At 46.0% G+C, this 25,345-nt stretch overlaps 1 protein-coding gene across 1 annotated transcript in view; it reads left to right on the forward strand.

Moving 5' to 3' along the window:
• Positions 1 to 369: 369 nt before the first annotated feature.
• Positions 370 to 25,345, forward strand: part of LOC133424182 (NLR family CARD domain-containing protein 3-like) — a 179,342-nt gene continuing 154,366 nt past the window's right edge. The window contains 7 exon segments of the mRNA XM_061714630.1: positions 370 to 613; positions 9,568 to 9,700; positions 9,783 to 9,932; positions 10,068 to 10,184; positions 24,118 to 24,336; positions 24,591 to 24,707; positions 25,142 to 25,220. Of these exon segments, the coding sequence (XP_061570614.1) occupies positions 9,612 to 9,700; positions 9,783 to 9,932; positions 10,068 to 10,184; positions 24,118 to 24,336; positions 24,591 to 24,707; positions 25,142 to 25,220 (771 nt within the window). The 5' untranslated portion in view covers positions 370 to 613; positions 9,568 to 9,611.

Here is a 25,345-nt window from a genome sequence, read left to right on the forward strand (position 1 = left end):
GACATTATATGGTCATTGCTTTTGCCTGAAATTGTTTTGCCACAAGAGGAGAACTCATTTTAAGACGGTGGTAATCAAGGGTGCTATGTGGCATGTTTTCATTTATAATGTCTTATGTTTACCTTCTTAGAAGTAACGTGCTGGAGTGATTTTAAGGGTTTAATAATCATCATCCAGAGTGGGGGTAGTGTTACCGGCCAGCCCTGTCCCTTTAAGCGGTGGCTGAGTCTGTGTGTGTGTGTGTGTGTGTGTGTGTGTGTGTGTGTGTGTGTGTGTGTGTGTGTGTGTGTGTGTGTGTGTGTGAGACGTAGTGGGTGCAGCGGAGGTGAGAGAGAGACGAGATGTCGGTGTGAGCGTGTGGAAGACAGTTACAAGTTTTTCCGTTACTTTCAGTGTCCACCGTTAGTTGTCGGCCCTCAAGTATTTTGTTTTGCTCTTTGCAAGGATTTAATAAATGTGCGGTGTTGCATGGACAGTATTTTTCCTCCGTCCTTTTTCCTTCACTTTCCCCGGATTCCTAGACGACGCAGGTTACCAGCAATGAGCCAGAATCTATAAATAACCACCAGCTCTCCCAACTACGGTTCGGAGATAGGACTGGAAGATAAGAAAGGTAACACAGTGATTATAAACTGTATTTTCTTTTAGACAAAAAAACACTGAAACGTATTTTCTCCTTTTCTGTGTTTGAGCATGTAGAACTCCTGATTCGTGGATCCGTTGCTGAAGGCGTGGTTATGTGTAGGGGGTTTTCCACGCGGCTCAAGGCTGATTTATGGTTCCGCGTTACACCAAAGCAGAGCCTACGGCGTAGGCTACGCCGTTACCCTACGGCGTAGGCTCTGCGTCGATTTAACGCAGAACCATAATTTAGGCTACATACTCCCTCATTGTGTGCTCTTTGTGCTGTTTTGAACACTTCTCTGTTGTGCTCATTTTGCTGGGATGCCGGGTCCCTACGCCGAGACAACTTTTGCAGTATGCGTTCATTGTTGTGTCTAAAAATGATGCGCAGTGCAGTGGGCAGGACGCACGTTTGGGTGGGCACAGCCCCCCCCTAAAATCGGCCTCGTTATTATTACACGTAGCCTACCGGACGCGTCGCACTGAACCAGGAAACGCTCACAAGAAGCTGCTGTGGACGAGACCGGACTCTCAGTCAAAGTGAAAGTAAATCTGCCCTGACACGTTTGGAAGAACAGACATCAAACGCGCCCGGTGAGGTGACTGCTGATAACCGCGTCAATACTTAAACGGTGATTTCACTCCTGAACTTTGTCTTTTGACTCAAACAGGAAAAGGTAGGAACCTATTGTCACTTCTGATTTACCTGCAAACTTTGATCATTCTTGTGTCTGAAGACAAATCTACATGATTGTTAATGACAACATTTTTATTAGGGCCTGAGCACTTACAGTGCAAAGGCCCTATTATATCTGTAGGAATTTTATTTTTATTCTTCTGACAAGAGGAGGCCCCCCTAAACGTGCCCCAAAAGTCACCAAATTTTGCACCCAAGCCAGGCCTGGCGAAAAATTCGATATTTAATGGTTTGCATTAATGGGTGGCAAAATGGCTCAACAGCGCCCCCTAGAAAACTTTGTGCCTCAAGCCCCACAATACGGTTTGACATACATGCACGAAAATCGGTACACACCTGTATCATGTCGCAAAAGAAAAGTCTCTTGGCGCCATGGCCGAAACCAAACAGGAAGTCGTCAATTTTGAATTAATCGTGTAATTTTGGCGCAATTTATACCATTCCTTCTGCAGTTAATACGGCCCGAACCGTAACGTGCACCCAGGTGTGTTATACATCGAAATGTGCGTCTCCATCCTGCGACAACGCGCATTACTTTTCTCAGTCAAAAGTGTTACCATGGCGACGCTAGACGCCAAAAAGCGTGCCCCCCCTTCATCTGATTGGTCCATATTTGATAGTTCCCCAAAAGCCACCAAATTTTGCCCGCAAGCCAGGCCTGGTGATACATTTTATTTCATGGTTTGCATTAATGGGCGTGGCCTAACGGCTCAACAGCGCCCCCTAGAAAACTTTTCTCTGCCATAACTTTTGAATGGTTTGACATAGAAAGTCGTGGGTGGTGTCATTTCTGATATGCTTATGGGGGGCGGTGGCCATGAGTGCGAGGGCCCGTTCATCGCTGCTTGCAACTTTAATTGGTTTTATTATTGATCAGAAACACTGTGATTAGTTGAAATCTTCATTGATCAGACCTTGGTGTTGTGGCAGGCTGAAGCTCGACTCCAGAGGTTGGTAAAACAGGACTTTATTCCCAGACGGAATCCAACTGACAACAGAAACTGACAGTTGACAACTAACAGCTGACAACTCAAACAGAACACGCGTTGCTAAGCAACCATAAATGCCCAGTGACCACGCCCCCTTCCCAACAGCCCTGATCGGTGGGAGGTCCATAATTGTGTCCACCAAAGGGCATGCGCATGGTTGTCCCTGCTAAATGCGCGGAAAAATCCTGGATATGCGGGACGGGATAGTGGCCGTGCACTGTGACGTTGTTAAGAAATCCCCACACGGGCGCCACAAACTGTCTGCCTTCGGCACCATGTGAAGCGGGGAAGCCCAGGGGCTCTTGGAGCGTCTAACTATGCCTAAACTCTCCATGGAGGCAAACTCCTCTTTAGCAATGGCTAACTTCTGTGTGTCTAAACGACGAGCACGCGCAAAAACTGGGGGCCCTGTGGTGGTGATGTAATGCTCGACGCCGTGCCTGATTGTCGCTGTGGAAAAGACGTGGGAAATAGCCAGCAGACGTTGGAACATGTTACCTGCTGCTAAAAAACTAGCGTGTGCTAGCAGTCCAGATCCCCCAGTCTCGCACAGGAAAGTCATAAAAGTCACTGCATCGATCAATCGGCGGTTTGCAACGTCCACTAGCAAACCGTTAGCACACAGAAAATCAGCACCGATAATAGGAACAGCAACATTGGCGATGACAAAGTCACTCTCAAACCGGCGTCCGTGGAAACATACAGTCACTGACTGAGTCCCAAAAGTGGTAATGGAGGAGCAGTTAGCGGCGCTTAACGGTGGTCCGTTACCTCCGGTCGACCGGTCCATGGCGGTCGGCGGTAGGAGGCTCACCTGGGAGCCGGAGTCCACCAGGAAACATTTCCCTGACGCAGAGTCTGCAATGAATAGCAGCTCTTGACCTCCGATCACTGCTACTGACCGCCGGTTTCCCGGCAGCTCGAACTGACACGGAGGGACGCAGCGTCTCGCCTTGGCGCCGAAGCGTTGATGGAAGAAACACAGATCTGTCCCGCGTCGTCTCCGGGTATTCACTGCAGCTGGGTCTGCGTCCTCCGACGTCGATTGCTGGGCGGTTGGTGCGACGTGGTGAACGGCCAAACTCCGGGTAGCGAGCAGAACTCGGTCCGCTTCCTCAGCCAAACCGCGGTAGTCGCCCGTTGCAAGGCAGCTGGAGTTCGCCATCGCTGCGCGGGCGGGCGGCGGCAGTTGCCGCAGGAAAATATGTGGAAACAGGAATCCGCCATCGTCAGGGCCCAGCTGTAAAAGCATCTGGTCCATCAGATCCACCGCCGACATGTCACCCAAGCCCGGCATGGAGATGATTCTGTCCGCTCTCTCCGAGGCGGAAATGCTGAACCTCCGGAATAGCAGCTGTAGCGCAGCGTACTTGTCTCGTCGCGGGGGCGCACGAAGCAGCTTCAGGGCCCGCCGAGTTGACTGTTGGCCCAAAGTGACGACGACAAGATGATATCTGGAATCATCTTCCGTGATTCCCCGCAGCTGGAACAGCGCCTAAATGTGCTCGAACCACGAGCCTGGGTCCTCCTGCCATAACTCAGGGAGCCTCAAAGCCGCAGCAGAACTTGCGGGCTGCGGAAGCTGATGAGATGAGGACGAGATGTCTTCTGTTTCCTCGAAAATGTTCAAAACAGGGGTCACCAATGTGGCAGGATGAAGCTCGACTCCAGAGGTTGGTAAAACAGGACTTTATTCCCAGACAACGGAATCCAACTGACAACAGAAACTGACAGTTGACAACTAACAGCTGACAACTCAAACAGAACACGCGTTGCTAAGCAACCATAAACGCCCCGTGACCACGCCCCCTTCCCAACAGTCCTAATGGGTGCGAGGTCCATAATTGTGTCCGCCACAGTGTTTTTATTTCCTGGAATGAAGCTGTTGTCTCCAACATTAAAGTCAGACTGCTGTTTCCTGTGGAGCCTTTTAAAATAAAGCGTGGTTCTTGGAGGAAGTTGTTTGCTGCTTGTGTAACTCTTGTGTGTGAGGCTGTGAAGGAGGAGGATAACTCCACACAATCCAATAGTTTACTCAGAACTTCAATAGGCAGGTGTAAAAACAACAGGCAGCCGGTAGTAGACCGTTATAATCGTTACGTCACAGGTTGGATCTGTTTACAGCACGGCAGTGACGTAACACACTGCCAACTGAGATAAAAACAACTCAAGATTTTAAGGTTTTTACTAAAAATGTCAAAGACTGGTTGAAGCAAAATCAGAAATGTACGCATTTTTAATCACCTGTAACCGCTAATAGGGTGCTCTCTTGCAAGCTGAGAATTGTAAATAGGATATAGCTTTGCATGTTAAAAATTGAATGTATTTTTGTATTCTTTTTCTCCTTTCTTTCGTTTTCTTTTACTAAAAGCCTAACTAGGGACAGGAGATGGAAACTAGCAATAGCTATAATCTCTGTATGCAGAACATCAGTCACATTGGCTTGTTTGTAATGAGTGAATGTGATCACATGTAAACCTGCATTGTCCCTATTAAATAAAATACATTAGAATTAGAACCCTGGCAACGCAGCACTGCCCAAAGGTGCAGCAGCATACATATATATTGCATATATGACATCTCCCCTTTTAAACTTGTTTTCTCCTGTAAAAAACATTAGGCAATGCAATAGGACTTCTCAATATTCAACTGAACCGAAACAAAAACAGCAAAGCATCAACAATGCACAGAATACCATGCTTCACATTTCTTTTTTTTTTTTTTTTTTTTTTTTTTTTTTTTTAAACATAGCACAATCGAACAACAATAGAACTTCTCTTCTTTTTTTATGTAAGTGTCCAGTAACTCACAAATTCAGTCTGTCCACAGGTTTTCTCAGTCTGCCAGACCTAGTGAACAACAGTCCATCCTGTGTGGGCGGTGGACGAGTATTGGGTGTTGGTGAAGCAGTGTCAGTGGCAATGTTAGGGTCAGACTGCTATGTAGCAGCTTCCTGTTGCTGTCTATCTGGTACTGGCGCTGGTGTGTCTCCAGCTGGCGCAGGGACATGTTGCAGGTGACGACGGTTGCACCTCAGTGTCGCACCCTGTTGAGTCTCGATGACATAGGAGTAGAACTGTCGCCAGCGATGACAGTGGGTGTTCCCCACGTGTGCTGATGGTCCAACTTTACGAGGATGGGATCACCAGGCTTCAGCGACAGTAGGGTCTTTGCCCCATGGCGAAGGTTGAAGTAGAAAGCCTGTTTCTCCTTCCCCTTTGTATCCTTGCACCTGACGGCTTTCAGGTTAGGCTATCGAGGTGGAAGGTTTGTCTCGAGTGTTGGAAGTGTTGTCTTGATCTTCCGGCCCATAAGCAGTTCAGCCGGGCTCACTTCTGTGGTAGTGTATGGTGTATCACGGTAGCACATAAGAGTGAGAAGAGGGTCTTTCTGTTGAAGAATCGTTTTTGCGATTTGAACTCCTCTCCGCATGTCCATCCCCTTGTGGATTATGGGGACTTGACGTAATGTGCTGAAGTCGAACTCTTTTGCGAACTCTCGGAACTCCTCACATGCAAACTGGCCACCGTTGTCGCTCACCACCTGGTCCGGGCAACTGAACCTTTCAAAAACAGTCTTTAGCTTTAACACCACCTGTGAGGCAGTGACTGTAGGCATGTGGAGTATCTCGAGAAACCTGGAGAAGTAATCTGACACGACGAGGTAAGTGTGCTTGTTATATTCACACAGGTCAATAGCATGTCTTTTCCAGGGCCGGTCAGGTAGAGGAGTCGAGATGAAGGGCTCTTTGCGCTGTGTGTCTCATCTCACGGCAAACCTGACAGGTCTGGACTTTCTGTTTGATGTCAGATGAGATGCCAGGCCACCACACTGATGTGTTAGCCCGCTCTCTGCATTTTGTCAGACCCTGATGTCCATCATGGATCCGATCTAGGACTTCCGCTCTTAGAGAGCTTGGGATTAACATGCGACATCCTCTTGTGACGATTCCATTGTACTCAGACAATTCACTCTGTATAGGGAAATAGTCTTTGATGGCTAATGGAACGTTGGCCACATAGTCTGGCCATCCTTACTTGATGTATTGCAGCAGCATCTGAAGGTTACTGTCAGCTGTTGTGGCTGTTCTTATGTTCTCCAGCTTTTGTGGTGTAGCTGGCATGTTGTTGACAACCGCTGCAATGTAACACTCAACTTCCGAGTGAGTGTCAGTCACGTCCACTGTGCACTGTAGTGGACTACGTGACAGGGTGTCTGCCACAGTCAAGGTCTTGCCCGGTGCATATTCAGCCATTGGTTTGAATCTCATTAGTCTCATCAGCAGTCTCTGGGACCGTATTGGAACATTGTCCAGATCCTTTTTGTTCATCAGTGGAACCAAGGGCTTGTGGTCAGTCACTAGCCTAAAGTTCTCAAGGCCCACAATGTACTTCTCGAACCTTTCACATGCCCAGACGCTTGCCAGGCATTCTTTCTCAATCTGAGCGTATCTGGTTTCTGCGTCAGACAGACAATGTGAACAATAGGCCACCGGTTTCCAGTCACCGTCATGTTGCTGCAGCAGCACGCCATCGATGCCATAGCTGCTAGCGTCAGCCGACACCGCAGTAGGTCGATTCATATCGTAGAATTTCAGAACTGGAGAAGTAGATAGGATGTCTTTGATGCGCTGGAACGCCTCCTGCGGTGTGTGGTCCCACATCCATGCAGTTTCAGATCCAGAACTTCAATAGGCAGGTGTAAAAACAATAGGCAGCCGGTAGTAGACTATTATAACCGTTACGTCACCCGTTGGATCTGTTTACAGGACTGCAGTGACGTAACCCTGGCAACGCAGCACTGCCCAAAGGTGCAGCAGCATACATATATATTGCATATATGACAGAGGACACGTGTCTCTGCAGGACAGTCTCACCTCTGAGCTTCTTCACATTTACAGGAACCAGACTCACGTAGAGGCCCAGTCTCTTTCTGCTTGTTCAAGATATTCAACTTCCTGTTTGTGCAGTAAAACTCTGTTGTTCACACAATTTAATGTTTTAAATCTCAGAAACAAAAAAAAAGAGGAAAGTGCTGAGAGTTAGTAATTAAAGGAGCTTGAGGCTCCTTTTAAGAAATGAGACTCTCTAGCGCCACCCTTCACCACGACGGCCGTTGGGGGTACTGCAGCCAACAGTGAAGCCGGCACGGGAGAACGGGGAGAACGCACATGCAGCGTCATGTGACGTCACATCCGCAGCCCAGCGCGGGAAATTCGGGACCGAATTGCAGCACATTTTGCAGCACACAGCCTGTTCAAGGCAAAGGAGAGATACACTAGAGGGCTCATTCTTTTGGGTTTGGAACGCTTCATCTGACATTATTACTAGAAAACTTAAAATGTATATAGATTTTTTTCATAAATCTTGCCACAATCCGGCCTCAAGCTCCTTTAAGTAAAGTGTATTTATAAAGAACATTTAAAACAGAGTTATTACTGACCAAAGTGCTGTACATGATAATACTAATCTCAAAAAAAGAAAGAAAGAACTTTCAGTGGCAACAAATAAATCAAATATGACCTAAAAACTCAGATGCAAGAAATGACAGGAATAGGGGACTGGGTAAGCTAGTGTAATGGGAAATTTTGGTATAACACTGTTGTCTGTTTTAAAGTGAACATTCCAATGCCGAGGTCATGTTCCTTTGACACAGACCCTGGCATGGTTGCCAGGGTGATATTTTGTCTAGTTGTTCCCAGCCTGGCCACTATAAGATAGCGTGTGCTTAAACCTTGCTAGGGCATTACTGGCTGACTGAGCGTCTGTTCAGATCGGCACTGTGTGATCTTCCATTCATGAATTTTCCTTCTTTTCATTAAAGCATCAGAAAGACAGCTGAGGTGTCCTGACGTTCATTTTTAAACAACCATTTTTGCCACCACACTAGTGAATAGAGGTGAGTTTTTAATCTTAAAGGTGGAGATAGTGGGGGCACATCGGATGTCTGAGGGTAACTGGTTCCACAGCAACGGCCCTATCACCTTTCAGGTTCAGCCGTGACTGCGGCACAGGTAGTTTTCTTTGACTAGAGGAGCTCAGGGACTGGTGGCTGACTGGAACTGAAGAAGGTCAGTGATATAAGCACGGGCCTGCCCATTTAGAGCCTTAAAATCCATAAGTAAAACTTTAAACTTAATTCTAAAACATATGGGGAGCCAATGCAGGGAAGCCAAGACAGGGGTGATATGTCCACGGTTCGTTGTACCAGTCAGCAGTCTTGCTGCAGCATTTTGGACCAACTGCAGGGATGTTAATAAAGACTGGGGAGGCCAAGGTGGAGGCAATTGCAGTAATCAAAGCGAGATGTAATTAATACGCGGATTACTTTTTCCAAGTCATATAGGTACAAAACGATTTAAGGTGGGAGATGTTACGTAGCTGATAAAAACTGTTTTTAACAACAGAGCTTATCTGTTTGTTAAGACTGAGCCCTGAATCCAGTATAACCCCCAGGTTTCTGGCGTGGGATTTAACATGCGGGGTGAGGTGAGCTAGTTTATTTGCAACAGTATTTTTTGATTCAGGAGTACAAAAGATGATGACTCTGTTTTAAACTGGAGATAGTTGTTTGACACCCAGACATTGATATCTTCAAACAGTCCAGGAGAGACTGTACTGAGTTAGTGGATTTTAGTGGGAGGCACAGTTGAGAGTCATCTGCATATGAATTAAAAGAGATATTGTATTTTCTGATGTGGCCAAGGGGAAGCATGTAGAGGCAGAAGAGCAATGGGCCTAGTATGGACCCCTGAGGGGTCTCCATGGGAGGCAGTCAATAGATGATGAGAACCGGTCAATGGACAAAGATAATGTCCTATGTTTAAGATAGGAATTGAACCAGTCCAGGGCTGTCCACTTAATGCCTACCCACTGTTCAAGGTGAGGGAGAAGAATGTTATGATCCACAGTGGCGAATGCAGCACTAAGATCTAATAAGATCAGGGTTGCATTTTCCCCTGGATCTAAAGTGCAGCAGACCATTAGTCACCATAAGTAAGGGTGTTTTGGTCCTGTGAAGGCTCTAAAACCAGACTGAAAAGGTTCTACAATGTTGTGTATGTTTGAAAAAGGGAGCAACTGAAAAAAACAGCTCCAGAGCAGCTCGGATCAGTGAATACGGCTGTATCAGTGACTTCCTCCACCTCCCACTGGTTTCTGACTGCATTCAAGTGACATTAACACTAAAGAAAGGAGCAAACCAGTGCAGGATCAGCTGATCTCTGTACAACACCAGTGATGTGTGTTTCCTCTGCAGGTGAAGGTGTGTGTGTGAGCTGATGTGGACGTGAATTCAGCAGAATGGATCAGTGTGAGGACGGAGAGGAGGGAGTCCCTCCCTCTAAAACCTCTCTGTGTGGGGAACATGAGAGTCGGAGCAAAGCTCAGAGGTGAGATGAGCATCTCTAACTGTCCCTGACTCTTCTGCATGTCAGAGCTCAAGACTCACATCACCAAACATGATTATTACAGGAATCAACCTGGACCTGGACCTGGACCTGGACCCGGTCCCGGACCCGGACCTGAACCTGGACCTGGACCCAGCTGTGTGTCCCTGAAGAGCGATCAGTCAAAGGAATATCTTTTTCATTTCAAAAGAGACCAACGTTCTGCTGTAAAGAGGTGAGTGTATCCAAAATCTGCCAATGATTTATGTTTACGGTAATACCTTTTAGATATACTGAATATTTTTTATCTGTGTAATTTCTTTTTCATATAAATAGAATATTTACATTTTAAACTTTTGTCTTCTGTCAGAGTCCATCAGAAAAGATACTCTCTTGAACATGAACCCAGCTGTTTGTCCTTGAAGAGCGACCAGTCAAAGGAATATGTTATTGACTTCAAAGGTGACCAACGTTCTGCTGTAAAGAGGTGAGTGTATCCAAACGCTGCCAATAATTTGCGTTTAATACTTTTTAAATAGAATTAATATTTTTATCTGTACAACTTCTTTTTCATATAAATAGAATATTTACATTTTATTTTTTATTTTTTATTTTTTTTAATTTTTTTAATTTTTTTTTTTTTTTACCCTTGTCTGCACACATATTAATGATTGATACCATGACGGTAGAAACCAAAAGTATATATGTATATATTACTATATTTAATATATATACACTACATATATATTATATGTACGCATACATATGCGTACACATACATAATATACACATACAAACCCAGTGATTTTTTTTTTTTTTTTTGGGGGGGGGGGGGTGACGACATCCACTGCCAATCCAGGAAGCAGGAACACACGGAAACACACGTCAAGCACTGGAAATCTGCAACAAAAAACCACAAACAAAGCACGAAACCGGCACGGAGCCAACCAAAACAATAACAGCAATCGACCTAAATCTTGAGATCTGATCGCAGTCTGAGCTAAGCTATCGCTACCACTACCTAAACCCAAAAACTAGAGAGCCAGCATGCAGGTGAACAAGCCAGTGTTGTGCAACTCAGGTAGCTTGGCTGATCAGTTATCGAAGGGTTATTAATAATTTTATTCAAGAATTATTAATAATTAATAAAGTCAACTATTTATCAAATTGAATGACCAATATGATAAATAAAATCCTCGGGGCACCACCCTGTTCCTTAAGCAGGGAAATGATAACTTTTACAGCAGAATATCAGTCTCAGAAATTAAGGTTTATGCCTAATACAGTAATTGAAGGGTGAAATTCGAGCACTAGGCTCTGTCAAACAAATCAATTGTGACCAAAATGCATGAAACAACAGAAACCACTCATTAAAAATCAATCAGGATTTATTTACATACAGGTGTCAAAAGATGATAGACGCAACACCCCAAATAAAATCCTGATGGCACACTACGTAAACAGGGACAGAAATTATACAATGCAAAAGTTCCAGTCATCTGTGTGGGGTGTGACTAGTGTGTGTGTGTGTGTGTGTGCGCGTGTGCGTGTGTGTGTGTGTGTGTGTGTGTGTGTGTGTGTGTGTGTGTGTGTGTGTGTGTGTGTGTGTGTGTCGGATCTCAGAACGGCTCGGGAATTTATGACCGAGGGGAGCGTCTGGGTGTGTGTGTGTGTGTGTGCGTGTGGGGGGGGGTTAGTACGAGAGGAAGAGAGAGAGAGATGCAGAAGAAAAGTAAAATAATAGACACTCTTAAATAATTTCTCATTACCAGAAACCCAAGACCTTCTGATCTTTCCCACCCAGAAATGCCCCACTGTGAAACTAAACTTCGCACGTGCGCTCTGGTCATTCAACTGGGAAATTTAGAAGGGCCTTGTTTTCGGTTGTCGAGAAGCATGTCATAACGATCCAGCAATGTGGATGCAGCAGTAGACCAATAAGAAGATAAACAAAAACACTTAAGTTAATAAACACAACTATGACGGGATCAGCAGTCCAGCTCACAGCGTAAACTAACTTTTAAAGTGTATTACTAAGTTTTCTCTGCCCAGACACCAAAAACAGCCTCTCACGTGAATCTTTGCAGTTGAAGGAAAAAAGGGTGGTCGGTCAGCGTTCCTCGGGGAACAGCTGGGTGTTTACGCTCAGCAGGGGATCCTGATAAAGCGACTATCACTCCCTCCTGTGTCCTTGCTGCAGATGAGGGGATAGCAGCTGGGCACAGCACTTGGCTTCCTTCAACTTCGGATCGGCGTCGCGTTCACGTCGAGGCAATGCAGGGTCCCTAGTTCGGCTTTCTGGGCTCGGAACTGCGTGGGTCGCTCGTGCAGTGCTGCAAAACGGACGCTCCTTCGTTCACGAAGGAGAAAGCCGGCCATTGGCTGGCTCCCTGGTGTTACAGAGACCTGTGGGTGAGAAGGAAGAAGCAGAAAAGAGAGAAGAGGAGGGAGAGAGGGCGGCCTTCTCTTTTATAGCTGCATACAGGAAGTTGATACCCCTTCCTGCAGCTCGGGGTCCTTGTCCAATCAAAGTGTGGTGCCTTATCACCAAGAGGGTCACATATGCAAATCCTGGTGTCCATGGGGTTTTTCCGTTCTCCAGACCACGCTGGAGGTGTCGTAAACTCACCATGAGGCAGGGATCATGAGACTTTAGCTTTGGCTTCGGCCCTTTACTGGTCCAAAATAAATGTTCACCCAATCATAAATGTCATGAATTCATAACCATATGGACGGTGGTCCAACATCCCCCCTTAGATTTGACGGCGGGAATGCAGGGTCTGGTTGTCAAATCTACCAACGGTGCAACAGTCCATGTGATGCAGTCCTGGTTGGCAGAGGGGCACAGTACTTAAAAGTTCAGAGGTTAGCATAGCGCTGGAGGCTTTGTCTGGGCAGAGGTGAGGCACGTCTGGGCAGACGGAAATACGCTATGCTATACGAGACTAGGGTATAAAACATAACAATAAACATAAAACATAAAACATATAGAAACGATAAGGGATTCGATTATGCTGTTCAGTGTCATTACTAGCAGAATGAGGTAGATAAAGATAAAAAGAAGGGAGGTTAGTTAGGTTACGGACCCTCGATACGTAACTGCCAGAAGCAGACCAGGCTCAGTGGGTGTTCACTACGTGTTAATCCCTTGGCAGAGTGGTGCTGAGGAAGGAAACGGATCGGAGGGGGTCCGTCCTGTAACAGAACCGACCTTGGGTAACGGAAGAAGGAAGTCTTATTCCCTAACAATTTAATCATTCTGCGATTAATTGCTAGACCCGGAAAAACAACAAATGAAATAAAATTGTGAGTGTAGGTCTGAGTTTTACTTCCCTAACACTCCAAGATCCCTGCCCCCCCCTTTTTCAGGGGTGGGGGGATTTGCACTTCTGGGTCAGAAGTTGTCAGTCAGCTGCAGACGAGTCATGCAGCTCGTTCAGTGCTCTGGCCAACAGGGTATATATGGCACCCCCCCGGCCTGCTGATCTACGACGTCTGCGCCGTCTCTTGGGCTGTAACCTGGCGTCAGCACCGGGGTGGAGCACCGCTCGGTCACTCTGTGGACCGTTCTCAGAATCTACAGTGGGACGTCTCTGTGTTTCCCACGCCAGCTGGGCGTATTCACGTATTCGTCGCATGCTGAGATCTCTCATCCTGCTGCAGTAAAGAGTTACCTTACATCGCACGCTTTCATGTAGGTTATGGAGGAATAGAGACTTAAAATGACGATCATTCTCCAAACCTGGAGTGTTGCGTCCCTGGAAAAACGCAGCTCTCAGACGCCAGTAATAACCTTTTGGGGGTTTCTGACTCCTGGTGCTTAATTGAAGAAGCAGCAAGAGTAGCTGAAGCCCAGTCGGTTTCAGAAAAATACTCCTCTAGCAAAGCCTGACGGAGTGCGTCATAGCAGTCTCTGGTTTTAGCTGGAAGGGATCTTATGAAAACACGAACGCTCCTGGCTGTGGTTTTCCAAAGAAACTTTACCTTCTCGCTAGAGGATGCATGAGGTAAATCTCGGAGGCTATCCTGAACCTCATCGAGATAATTCTCAATATTTGACCCTGGATCATCCGGGTCAAAGTGTTCTATGTCATTGGCCAGGGACTCAAGGTCACGGAGACGCAAGCCTTGTCTATGTGGCGGGCCAGGGTCGTCTGGTCCACCAGAACATTCCTGATACAACCGGTCCCTGTGCCGAGAAGAATAATTAGTTCTTGTCTGGTGTGGAACAGGTAGGTCAAAGTGGGGGTTTAAACCACCTGACACAAGTTTTTGTCCATCAGGGAAAGGCTCCCGGAAATTTGGATTTACGGCCTTCAGATTATAAGGCTGGCCGCATTTCGGACTCAGCACCTCATCTTGAACACGCGGAGCAGTGGGCCTGAGGGTGAACGGGGGGGCACGCTTTAAGTCTGACCCCCCTTTCCTCATTTTGCACCTGGGTGGCTGCACTTTCATTTCATCCCAGGTGATAAGGTCTGGAACGGTGTCAGTAGCGTTTGGGCTACTGGCTGTCCCCCTGGGCTCAGACGGGATCAGCTGGTTAACTGCTGGATCCTTTCTCTGGCCCCCTGCTGGCCGTGGGTCAGTGTGAGATTGGTCACGCCTTTCATCACACTGCTGCAAATTGTTAATGATCGGGACACTGGAGAGTTGATCTACTTTAATTTCTGATTCGAGCCGTGGCTCGCGGTTCACATGCTTGTTTTCAACCCAGTGCGGCTCCATTTTCTCTGAGCTTCGAGTGGACCCGTTACAGGAGTCCAGTGACCTCTCACGGAGGTCCAGCGACTGCTGGCGGAGACTAAGCGACTGCTCATTGAGGCTTAATGCCTTCTCACGGAGGCTAAGTGCTTGTTCACGGAGCAGCCATGACTTTTCATGGCGTTCCTCCACGTGGCTGAACTTATGTGACTGGAGCTGGGTTTTGCAACTAAGCACATCGGAGAAGAATGCTTCTCTGGAAGAACTTTTAATTAAAGAGATCAACTCCTGTATCCTATCACCAGCGTTACGTTCATAATTATGGACGTTATTCACCTCCTCTGAGGCGCATCGACTAGTTTCTCGGATTCGTGCTTGAGCCTCTCTTAACAGGCTTTTCAAGCGTTCAATCTCTTCCTGCGCCTCGCAGTGCGCCAACACTTCCCCCTCGTATTTTTGTCGCCACCTGTGTTTGTTTTCCCCAGCCTGGAGTTCTGCCTTACGTTGCCATAGCAACGTCAGTTTACCCAGGACGTTGGCTACACAGGCTTTTTTATACGGTTTCTTGGCGAAGCTAGTGAGCTCTGCTATCCTCCCTTCGCAGGTCTGGAGGTCATAGTTATTTATTATGCTCAGCTCATCTCTGGGTATTTCCATAATACGTGCAATTACTTCTTGAGTGTCGGTAAAAGTGACGCTGGGGGAAGCCTCGGCCCCCCTTTCATGGTTACCTGGGCTAGTCATCGCGCGTCTGGCCAGGGGCCCGGGAAGGAAGGGAACCTGGCGAAAAGCTTCCTATTCAAACGGAACTTGCCTGACGGTCCTTCTTAGTCAACCTCTGGTCACCTCTGCTGGCTCTGCGTCCAAATGCGATGAGTTTCCTGCCCTGTACACCACACGCAGTTCACGAACCGGACACCAGTGTTTCGCTTGCAACTCTGCCAAGAGATCAACACTCAGTAATGAAGTAGATTCACGTTATCACCCAGATTAGGAGGAATGAGACAATGAATGAAGCATGAGAGACTCTGATATGTGCCTGAAAGCAGTTGGGTTCTTGGTTATCATAAAAGGAATCGAGATAACCTTGGAAGCAAAAGAAAAATAAAAGAATCAATAAGGTGGATTGAAATTTAAATGCAACCCAAATTAAAGATTCAATTTAAAAAACAAGATAGAAATTAATCCGAAAGAATAACTCACATGGGGTAATCCCGACAAAGTTCTATTAATAGAATTTAAAGAACTTGAAACAAACCCAACCATTAACTTCAGTGAAGCAAGGTTGCAGAGGAAAATTAATCAAACAGATTAATAAAAGTAGTGATAAAAATAAAAGTTCAAGTTAATAAACTTAAAGCGACCAACCCTTAGTGAAGCGAGGTTGCCATTAGAACCGGGAGGTTTTAAAATCGTAGGAATCAGATAATGAGGGGGGAAGAAAAATAAAAATATTTTCTTTTCCGATCAAAATTAATGTTCTGTTATTTCATACAAACTTGGCCACAAATATCGTTTCGAGAACCTCACGCTGGGGCTCCATTATGTTGTGCAACTCAGGTAGCTTGGCTGATCAGTTATCGAAGGGTTATTAATAATTTTATTCAAGAATTATTAATAATTAATAAAGTCGACTATTTATCAAATTGAATGACCAATATGATAAATAAAATCCTCGGGGCACCACCCTGTTCCTTAAGCAGGGAAATGATAACTTTTACAGCAGAATATCAGTCTCAGAAATTAAGGTTTATGCCTAATACAGTAATTGAAGGGTGAAATTCGAGCACTAGGCTCTGTCAAACAAATCAATTGTGACCAAAATGCATGAAACAACAGAAACCACTCATTAAAAATCAATCAGGATTTATTTACATACAGGTGTCAAAAGATGATAGACGCAACACCCCAAATAAAATCCTGATGGCACACTACGTAAACAGGGACAGAAATTATACAATGCAAAAGTTCCAGTCATCTGTGTGGGGTGTGACTAGTGTGTGTGTGTGTGTGTGTGTGTGTGTGTGTGCGCGTGTGCGTGTGTGTGTGCGTGTGTGTGTGTGTGTGTGTGTGTGTGTGTGTGTGTGTGTGTGTGTGTGTGTGTGTGTGTGTGTGTGTGTGTGTGTGTGTCGGAACTCAGAACGGCTCGGGAATTTATGACCGAGGGGAGCGTCTGGGTGTGTGTGTGTGTGTGTGTGTGCGTGTGGGGGGGGGGTTAGTACGAGAGGAAGAGAGAGAGAGATGCAGAAGAAAAGTAAAATAATAGACACTCTTAAATAATTTCTCATTACCAGAAACCCAAGACCTTCTGATCTTTCCCACCCAGAAATGCCCCACTGTGAAACTAAACTTCACACGTGCGCTCTGGTCATTCAACTGGGAAATTTAGAAGGGCCTTGTTTTCGGTTGTCGAGAAGCATGTCATAACGATCCAGCAATGTGGATGCAGCAGTAGACCAATAAGAAGATAAACAAAAACACTTAAGTTAATAAACACAACTATGATGGGATCAGCAGTCCAGCTCACAGCGTAAACTAACTTTTAAAGTGTATTACTAAGTTTTCTCTGCCCAGACACCAAAAACAGCCTCTCACGTGAATCTTTGTAGTTGAAGGAAAAAAGGGTGGTCGGTCAGCGTTCCTCGGGGAACAGCTGGGTGTTTACGCTCAGCAGGGGATCCTGATAAAGCGGCTATCACTCCCTCCTGTGTCCTTGCTGCAGATGAGGGGATAGCAGCTGGGCACAGCACTTGGCTTCCTTCAACTTCGGATCGGCGTCGCGTTCACGTCGAGGCAATGCAGGGTCCCTAGTTCGGCTTTCTGGGCTCGGAACTGCGTGGGTCGCTCGTGCAGCGCTGCAAAACGGACGCTCCTTCGTTCACGAAGGAGAAAGCCGGCCCTTGGCTGGCTCCCTGGTGTTACAGAGACCTGTGGGTGAGAAGGAAGAAGCAGAAAAGAGAGAAGAGGAGGGAGAGTGGGCGGTCTTCTCTTTTATAGCTGCATACAGGAAGTTGATACCCCTTCCTGCAGCTCGGGGTCCTTGTCCAATCAAAGTGTGGTGCCTTATCACCAAGAGGGTCACATATGCAAATCCTGGTGTCCATGGGGTTTTTCCGTTCTCCAGACCACGCTGGAGGTGTCGTAAACTCACCATGAGGCAGGGATCATGAGACTTTAGCTTTGGCTTCGGCCCTTTACTGGTCCAAAATAAATGTTCACCCAATCATAGATGTCATGAATTCATAACCATATGGACGGTGGTCCAACACCAGTGTGTATGTCTATGTGTGTGTGTGTGTATGTATATGATCATGCGTGTGTGTGTGTGTGTGTGTGTGTATATGCATGTGACTAAGTGACTATATGTGTGTGTGTGTGTGTGTGTGTGTGTGTGTGTGTGTGTGTGTGTGTGTGTGTGTGTAATAAACCAAACAAAGCTCCACCTGAAGTGTATCTATAGTGGGGGGGAAGAAGCAGCCAGGGATCCCGCGGCGGCGGACCGCGACCCAGGCAATCCCCGGCCGGACACGCGACCAGGAGGCCCTCACCCTTCAGGCCAACGACCCCCACCCGGCAGGGGGCCAGCCTGCCCGGAGAGACAGAGCCGATGCGGGCAGGCGCACCCGCCCCCCACGAAAGTGGCCCTCCAAGACCAGAGGGGCGCCCCGCCGCAGAGGCAGCGGGGGGGACCGGAGACGGGCCCGGAGAGAGGGAACCCCCCAACAAGGCGACACCCGTGCAGGCCCGACAACGGAGGTCCCCAGACCCAGGCATCCCATTCATTCATCCATTCAACTATCCGATATCTATACTAATAATAATATGATATACTATACATAATAATAATAATACTAATAATAATACTAATAATAATAATAATAATAATAATAATAATAATAATAATAATAACCATCTTTGTATAATATAATATTGATAAATTATTAAGTTTTGATGTCCTGCCAATGGAGGCCCAAATCCTCCATGGCAGGACCCTTCCATACCGCATTCTCACCGACACAGACACACAATCACGCACCGTTTCCCCCTCCCCCGGGGGGGTCCAGCACCGCCAGAAGGCACCCCAGGCTGCACGGCGAGCCCCGCCAGGCCCGGGTATCCCGACCCACCTATCCCAGGCCGGTGAGGGAACGCGGGTGATGTGGGACCCCCTCCCGCCCCTCGTGTTGAGTGCATGTGATTAATGCCATAAAAACAGGGAGGGGGGAGGGCCAAGTATCGATTTGACACCGCCCCCCCCCCCTCCCGAACTACGTGTCCTTGTCAAATGTATTTATTAAGTGTTGAATGTGCAGTGTCTATTTTGCTGTTAAAACCGTGAGGCGGGGAGTGCCGGGCCACGCGGGACAGTGCCCCCCACGACCCGGACCCCCCGCCCTTCGCCTATGTGCGTATGAATCGTGTAGGGGGGGAAGGAGGGGGAGCGGAGGCCGAAGCCATGAAGCAGGACCAGCAAAGCCGGCCCTGATAATAAGACACCCGCGTCCCCCCACCGGCCATCCAGTAGACGGGGGCCGGCCCTCCGAGCCGGGCCAGGGCCCCACCGTATCTCCGCGGGCACCCCCGGCGCCGCCGGAGCCCCCAGACGGAGGGGGAAACGGTCCAACATCCTCCCATTCATACTGACAACATAAGACATAGACACCTGGGAATGGTGCCACCCCGCCGCCGCGCCCGCCCGTGCACCCCCCGGTCAGGGGAGGCCCGATCCCCGGACCCGGCCCCACCGCTCCCCGAGGCCACCCCGGCGGACACCCCAATGGTCACGGAGTCCCCACATCCGCAGGGGCACTCGGCCCCCGCCCAGCGACGGAGGACCAAGGCAGCAATGTCCCCCCAGCGCAGACAGCCACCCCCCACCCAGGCAGGGCCGGGCCCTCCGAGTGGGACCCCCACGTCCGCGGCCCAGCCCCCCCCGGGAGACCCGGAGATGCCCAAGCCACACCCCCCCGCCCGAGCCCCCCCAGCCACCCCCCCCCCCATCGCCATGAGGCAACCCCCCCCACCGCCCCCCAGGGGCCACCGGAGGCCCGCGCCCCAGACCCCCCAAGCCGACCCTCAACCCCAAGGGCTACGAGATCACCACCCCCCCGCCCCCACTAGGTATCGAAGCCAATAATCAGGGACCACAGAGGGTGCAATTCAGCTGAATGTTGTTCAGTGGAGGCAGACATTATCTCACTACTAATATGATCTGATAAAAGATTCCTAAAATGGTTGATACATAAACTGGATTTTTGTTTCCAATTTACTAGAATTGTTTTCTTTGCGATACATAAGGCAGTGAGAACCCGGTGTGTCCAATTAGGTTCTATTTGAGTGTCTCCCAGGTGACCTAATATACATACCGTGGGGCACACTGGGATTCTGTGGTTGATCCATGTGGATAAATCCTCACAAATCTCCTTCCAGAACCTCTGTACCGGTCATAGTAAACGTATTTAAGCATATTTGTGACCAAGAAAACTGGTCAGTATTAAGAGAGAGATCCGCCTTCCACTTGGAGATCGGGAGAGAGACTGAATCGTCCAGTTTAGACACTAACCTGTAGAGTTTTGATAACAACTTTAAAGTGCTTAGATTCAATAAATCTGTTATCTTAGCGGGAAGTTGTAAGTCTAATTGGCTAATTTTGTATGTTTTATTTATTATGGCCTTAAGTTGTTGATACTCTAAAAATGTATTCCTGCTAACTCCGTATTGAACAATAAGTGTATTGAAAGGTACAAACTGTCCTCCTACAATTACGTGCTGTAAATACCGTATTCCTTGATCTCTCCATTGAACGAAATTAACCATCTTTTTATCATTTTTCACGATGTCTGGGTTGTTCCATACGGGTGTACGGTCACATGGAAAAAGTGAAATTTTTGCTATTTTAAGAAATTCCCACCAAGCTGATAAAGGTGTGCTAATATTAATGCTTTTGAAACATTGATGATGTTTGATACTTTGACTAATGAATGGTAACTCTGAGATTTCTAGTTCATTAGAAAACACTTGCTCTGAGTCCAGCCATTGAATATCTAAAGGATGATCTTTTGACCATTTTACAATATACTGTAATTTATTGGCTATGAAGTAATACTGAAAATTAGGTAACTCTAAACCTCCATATTCTTTGGATTTTTGCAATGTCTTTAAACTAATACGTGGAGTTTTATTTTTCCACAGAAATTTTGATACATATGAGTCCAACGATTTAAACCAGGAAAGAGTGGGTTTGCATGGTATCATTGAGAAAAAATTATTTACTTTTGGTAAAAACATCATTTTAATGGTGGCTATTCTACCCATAAGCGAAATGGGGAGAGAGCTCCATCTGGAAAGATCATCTTCTATTTTCTTTATAAGCTGAACATGATTTAATTTTATTAACTCTGACAGCCTAGGGGAGATGTTTATGCCTAAATATCTAATGTTCCCTGATTGTAATTGAGTATTGGTTATATTCCTAAAATTGCAGTTAACACACAAAACAGTGGATTTAGACCAATTAATAGAATAATCAGACAGAGATGAAAATCCCTCTATAAGTGCAATTGTCTGTGATAGTGAAGATCGTGAGTTCTGGAGGAAGAGGAGTACGTCACCCGCATAAAGACTTATTTTGTGCTCTAATATTTTGCATTGTATACCTTTAATATTTTGATTTTGTCTAATAGCTGCTGCTAAAGGTTCAATAAATATTGCAAATAATGAGGGAGAGAGAGGGCAACCCTGTCTAGTGCCTCTTTGCAAGGTAAAACTTGTAGAGATTTGATCATTTGTCCTTACACGTGCCTTGGGAGAGCTGTATAATATTTTTATCCAGTCAATGAAAGATTCGCCAAATCCAAATTTATGCAAAGTTGCCAATAGAAACTTCCAATTTACCTTATCAAATGCCTTTTCCGCGTCTAAGGATATAATAGTAGTCTCCTGTTTATTGATACTCGAATAGTCTATCATATTTAATAATCTGCGAATATTAGTAGAGGAATGTCTACCTTTAATGAAGCCTGTTTGATCCGGATGTATAATAGAAGGGGTGACTCTTTTCAGACGTTCAGTAAGGGCCTTGCTAATTATTTTAAGGTCTACATTTATCAATGAAATAGGGCGGTAGCTCGATGGGAGCAAGGGATCTAATACATTTTAATAAAAGACTAATATTAGCAGAGTTCATATTTAAGGGTAAGCTTTTATTCTCCCTAGCATTTAGAATCATTTTATAAAATGTTGGTGCTAATATGCTCCAGAATTCCTTATAAAATTCAGCTGGGAAACCATCTGGGCCCGGAGCTTTATTATTGGGCATATGTTGAAGAGCTTCATGGAGTTCTCCTATTGAGAGTGGTGAGTCTAAATTCGTAACCTGTTCCTGATGTAACTTCGGCAGATTAATGTCTCCAAGAAACTCATTAATGGATTGATCAGATGGTTCAATTTGTGACGAGTATAATTTATAGTAAAAGTCTCTAAAGACTGAATTTATTAAACAGGGATCATGTGTAACTTCCCCTGACTGGTCCTTAATGGATGTTATGGTTGTTTTTTCTTTGTTTATTTTTAATTGATTGGCTAAGTATTTTCCCGATCTGTTAGCATGTGCAAAGTTTTCCAGGCGAAGCCTTTGTACTAGAAACTGTGTTTTTGCGTCAATTATTTTATTTAATTCTATTTTAGTTTTCCTTATTCTGTTAAGGATACGTTCGTCTGCAGAGGTCTGGAAGGCCTCCTCTAGCATCTTTATTTCACATTCTAATTCTTTTGTTTTTAAGTTGTCTTTTTTTTTCTTATTTGAGGAAAAGGAAATTATTTTGCCTCGCATTACTGCTTTTCCTGCTTCCCATAGAACGCTCGCTGATATTTCCGGCTGGTCGTTATTTTGTAAAAATATATCCCATTCTTTCTTAAAAAAATTAGTAAAGTCGGGGTCTTTGAGCAATGATGTATTAAATCTCCAAATTTTGGAGGATGATACGCTCCCCCTCTTCCCCAGAGTGAAAGAAACAGGTGCGTGATCGCTAATAATGATTGGGTGAATTTGTGATTCTGAGATATCTCTCATCAGAGAGCTACTGACTAAAAAATAATCTAACCTAGAGTATGAGTGATGAACGGCTGAGAAAAAAGTGTAGTTCCTAAGGGTTGGGTGTAAAGAGCGCCATGTATCGCAAAGACCCAGATCATTCATGTATTGCTTAACAATACTTGCTGACTGCCAACTCCTGTGTCCGCCTGCATTACTGAGCCTGTCCACTCCAGGGTCCAGAACCATGTTGAAGTCTCCTCCGATGATGACTGTGTTGTCTAGGTGAGCAGAAAGTGAGGTGAAAAAAGAGTCATCAACATTTGGACCATATACATTAGAAATACATAAATTCAAGCTTTGAATTTGAAAGACTAAAATTAAATATCTACCCTCTGAGTCAATGTGTGTGTCCTTTACAGTGAAATTTACTCTTTTAATAATGAGAATTGCTACCCCTCTTTGTCTGGAGTTGTAACAGGCTGAGAAAACATGCGGAAATTGTGCCGTGGCCAATGCATCTGCTGAAGCTTTAACTAAATGAGTTTCTTGCAGTAGGACAATGTCTGCTTGCAGAGTTTGTATCTGGTTAAGAAGTTTTAATCTCTTTAAAGTGTTCCCGGCTCCGTTTACATTCCAGGTGACAAACTTTAATTTATCCATAATCCAATCATTGAAAGTAACATTATATGTAAGTGGTAATGTTGCATGAGAAGCTGTTGTATGTGTGTGTGCCATGTTATTCTAAATGTGTGAAATGTGTGTTTGTACCAATTTACCAAACCGAGAAAGAAAGTGCAGCAGAGTGGGACATAGAGGGAAAAAAGAAAAAAAAGGGGAAAGGGAGTGAGGTGGGGGGGGGGGGGGGGAGATAATTCTAAACATAATAGAAAATAATAAAAAAAAGAGAGAGAAAGGCAATCACCAGTGTGAGCCTATAACTTACCGAGACTAGCAGAGCAAGAATTATTAATACATTAATATATACCGAGAATGTTTTATGAAACTATATCTAACCTAATCACCAGTTAGTGAGAAAGAAAGAGAGGAAAAGAAAGTAAATTTTGTACTCATCCTTTTCAGAAGAGCCAGGGCGTGATGTTGGGGTCGCGGTACAATTTGTTCACGAACAGCTTGTCCACGGTGATGACAGCACGAGATCCCTCCGTCATGAGCCTCCTCCGGACCGGGAAGAGGACTCGGCGACGGTCCAGGATCTCCCGGGGGAAATGGTCGTTCACGGAGAACGGCAATCCGCGTAGCTGTGGCCCCCGTCTCCGAACCTGCTCTTTGTGTTTGTAGTGTTCGAATTTAGCAACAATGGGCCTGGGTCTCTGGGCTTCGGATCTTCTTCCTCCTAGGCGATGGACGCGGTGAAACATGATGGAGTTCGCCATATCTTCCGGAAGTTTTAGGTGGTCCCGGATGAAATCCTGGACGGATTGTTCAGGATCTTCATCAGGCTCCTCCCGGATCCCTGAGAATACCAGGTTGTCCCTCATGGACCGAGATTGAAGGTCTAAAACGGCCTCCTTTAAAGATTTATTCTCATTCTGGAGCCGGCTAAAACCCTCTGACATAGATTTCACGACTCCTTCAGACTGGTGTTTTCAGCCATCAATTTTTCCACCTGCTGGTTACCATATTCCACCGCTTCTCTTAATGACTGGAATTCCTTGTGCAGGACTTCCACCAGGGATAAACGGGCGTCATGGGAGGCCAAACGGGCTTCGATAGACCTCAGAATGTCCTCGGTGGTATTTCCTGGAGGAGAGATTGCTCCAGGGGAATCCTCAGGTCGGGACCGCTTCGGCGTGGAGGACGCGCCCCCAGACTTCTTCACCATGACTAATCTCTCAAAATACTCGTCTATGGATGCGTCTAAAGATTTGCTTTGCTCCAGGTTGGGTTCGTAACTATATAATCTGCCTATAAACTACCCTTTCGTTATTTTAATCTGAGTATATAATCGTTTTTAAAGCATTTATTGAAAACGAAAGTATTACCTCGCCATGTTGGATTCTGCTGCCTCGTAGCTTCTCGCGATACTACAACATCTCGTGGTGTGTTCGCTGCTGCTGGGAAACCCAGTTTCTTGTTCTTGTTACTCTGATCTATATTATTATATTTACATTTTAAACTTCTGTTTTCTATCAGGGTCCAACAGAAAAGAGACTCTCTTGAACATGAAACCAGCTGTTTGTCCTTGAAGAGCGACAAGTCAAATGATAGATTGATTAACTTTAAAGGAGACCAACATTCTTCTTCAGAGAGGTGAGATGTATTTACACACATTAAATGTATTTAAATCAGAGTTCCTCTAACTGATCCTGATGATGGTCCAGAGTTCCTCTTACTGATCCTGATGATGGTCCAGAGTTCCTCTTACTGATCCTGATGATGATCCAGAGTTCCTCTTACTGATCCTGATGATGGTCCAGAGTTCCTCTTACTGATCCTGATGATGGTCCAGAGTTCCTCCACTGCTTCATATCTCCATAAGTTGTCCATGTTCCTGATCTTGTTGTAACTTTTCACTGAGGTCACATGTACGTTCTCAGTGGATCAGCAGGACTAGTAAACCTTCACCACCACCATTCCTCTGATGGACTGTCCTCATCCAAACACAACTTCATGGACCTTCAGCTGCTGTTTGTCTCTGTGAGGACAGACATGATGTGAGCTAATTCTTCCTGGTTCCTTCACAGAGTGGACCAGCAGATCTCAGAGTCCCCCAGTGGTCCGTCTGTCCAGCAGCATCAGACACAGCTGGACTCCATATTTCTGGTCTGTACATGAACAACAACTGCTTCTCCATCTGTTGTCCTGATGTGTGTCTCCATGCTGGTCTCTGGAGACCAGTGGACTGTCAGTCTGTCCAACATGGGTCTGATGTTTGTCTCTGTGGTTTC

The sequence above is a fragment of the Cololabis saira genome, chromosome 23 (assembly GCF_033807715.1).
Source record: "Cololabis saira isolate AMF1-May2022 chromosome 23, fColSai1.1, whole genome shotgun sequence".
Lineage (NCBI taxonomy): Eukaryota > Metazoa > Chordata > Actinopteri > Beloniformes > Belonidae > Cololabis > Cololabis saira.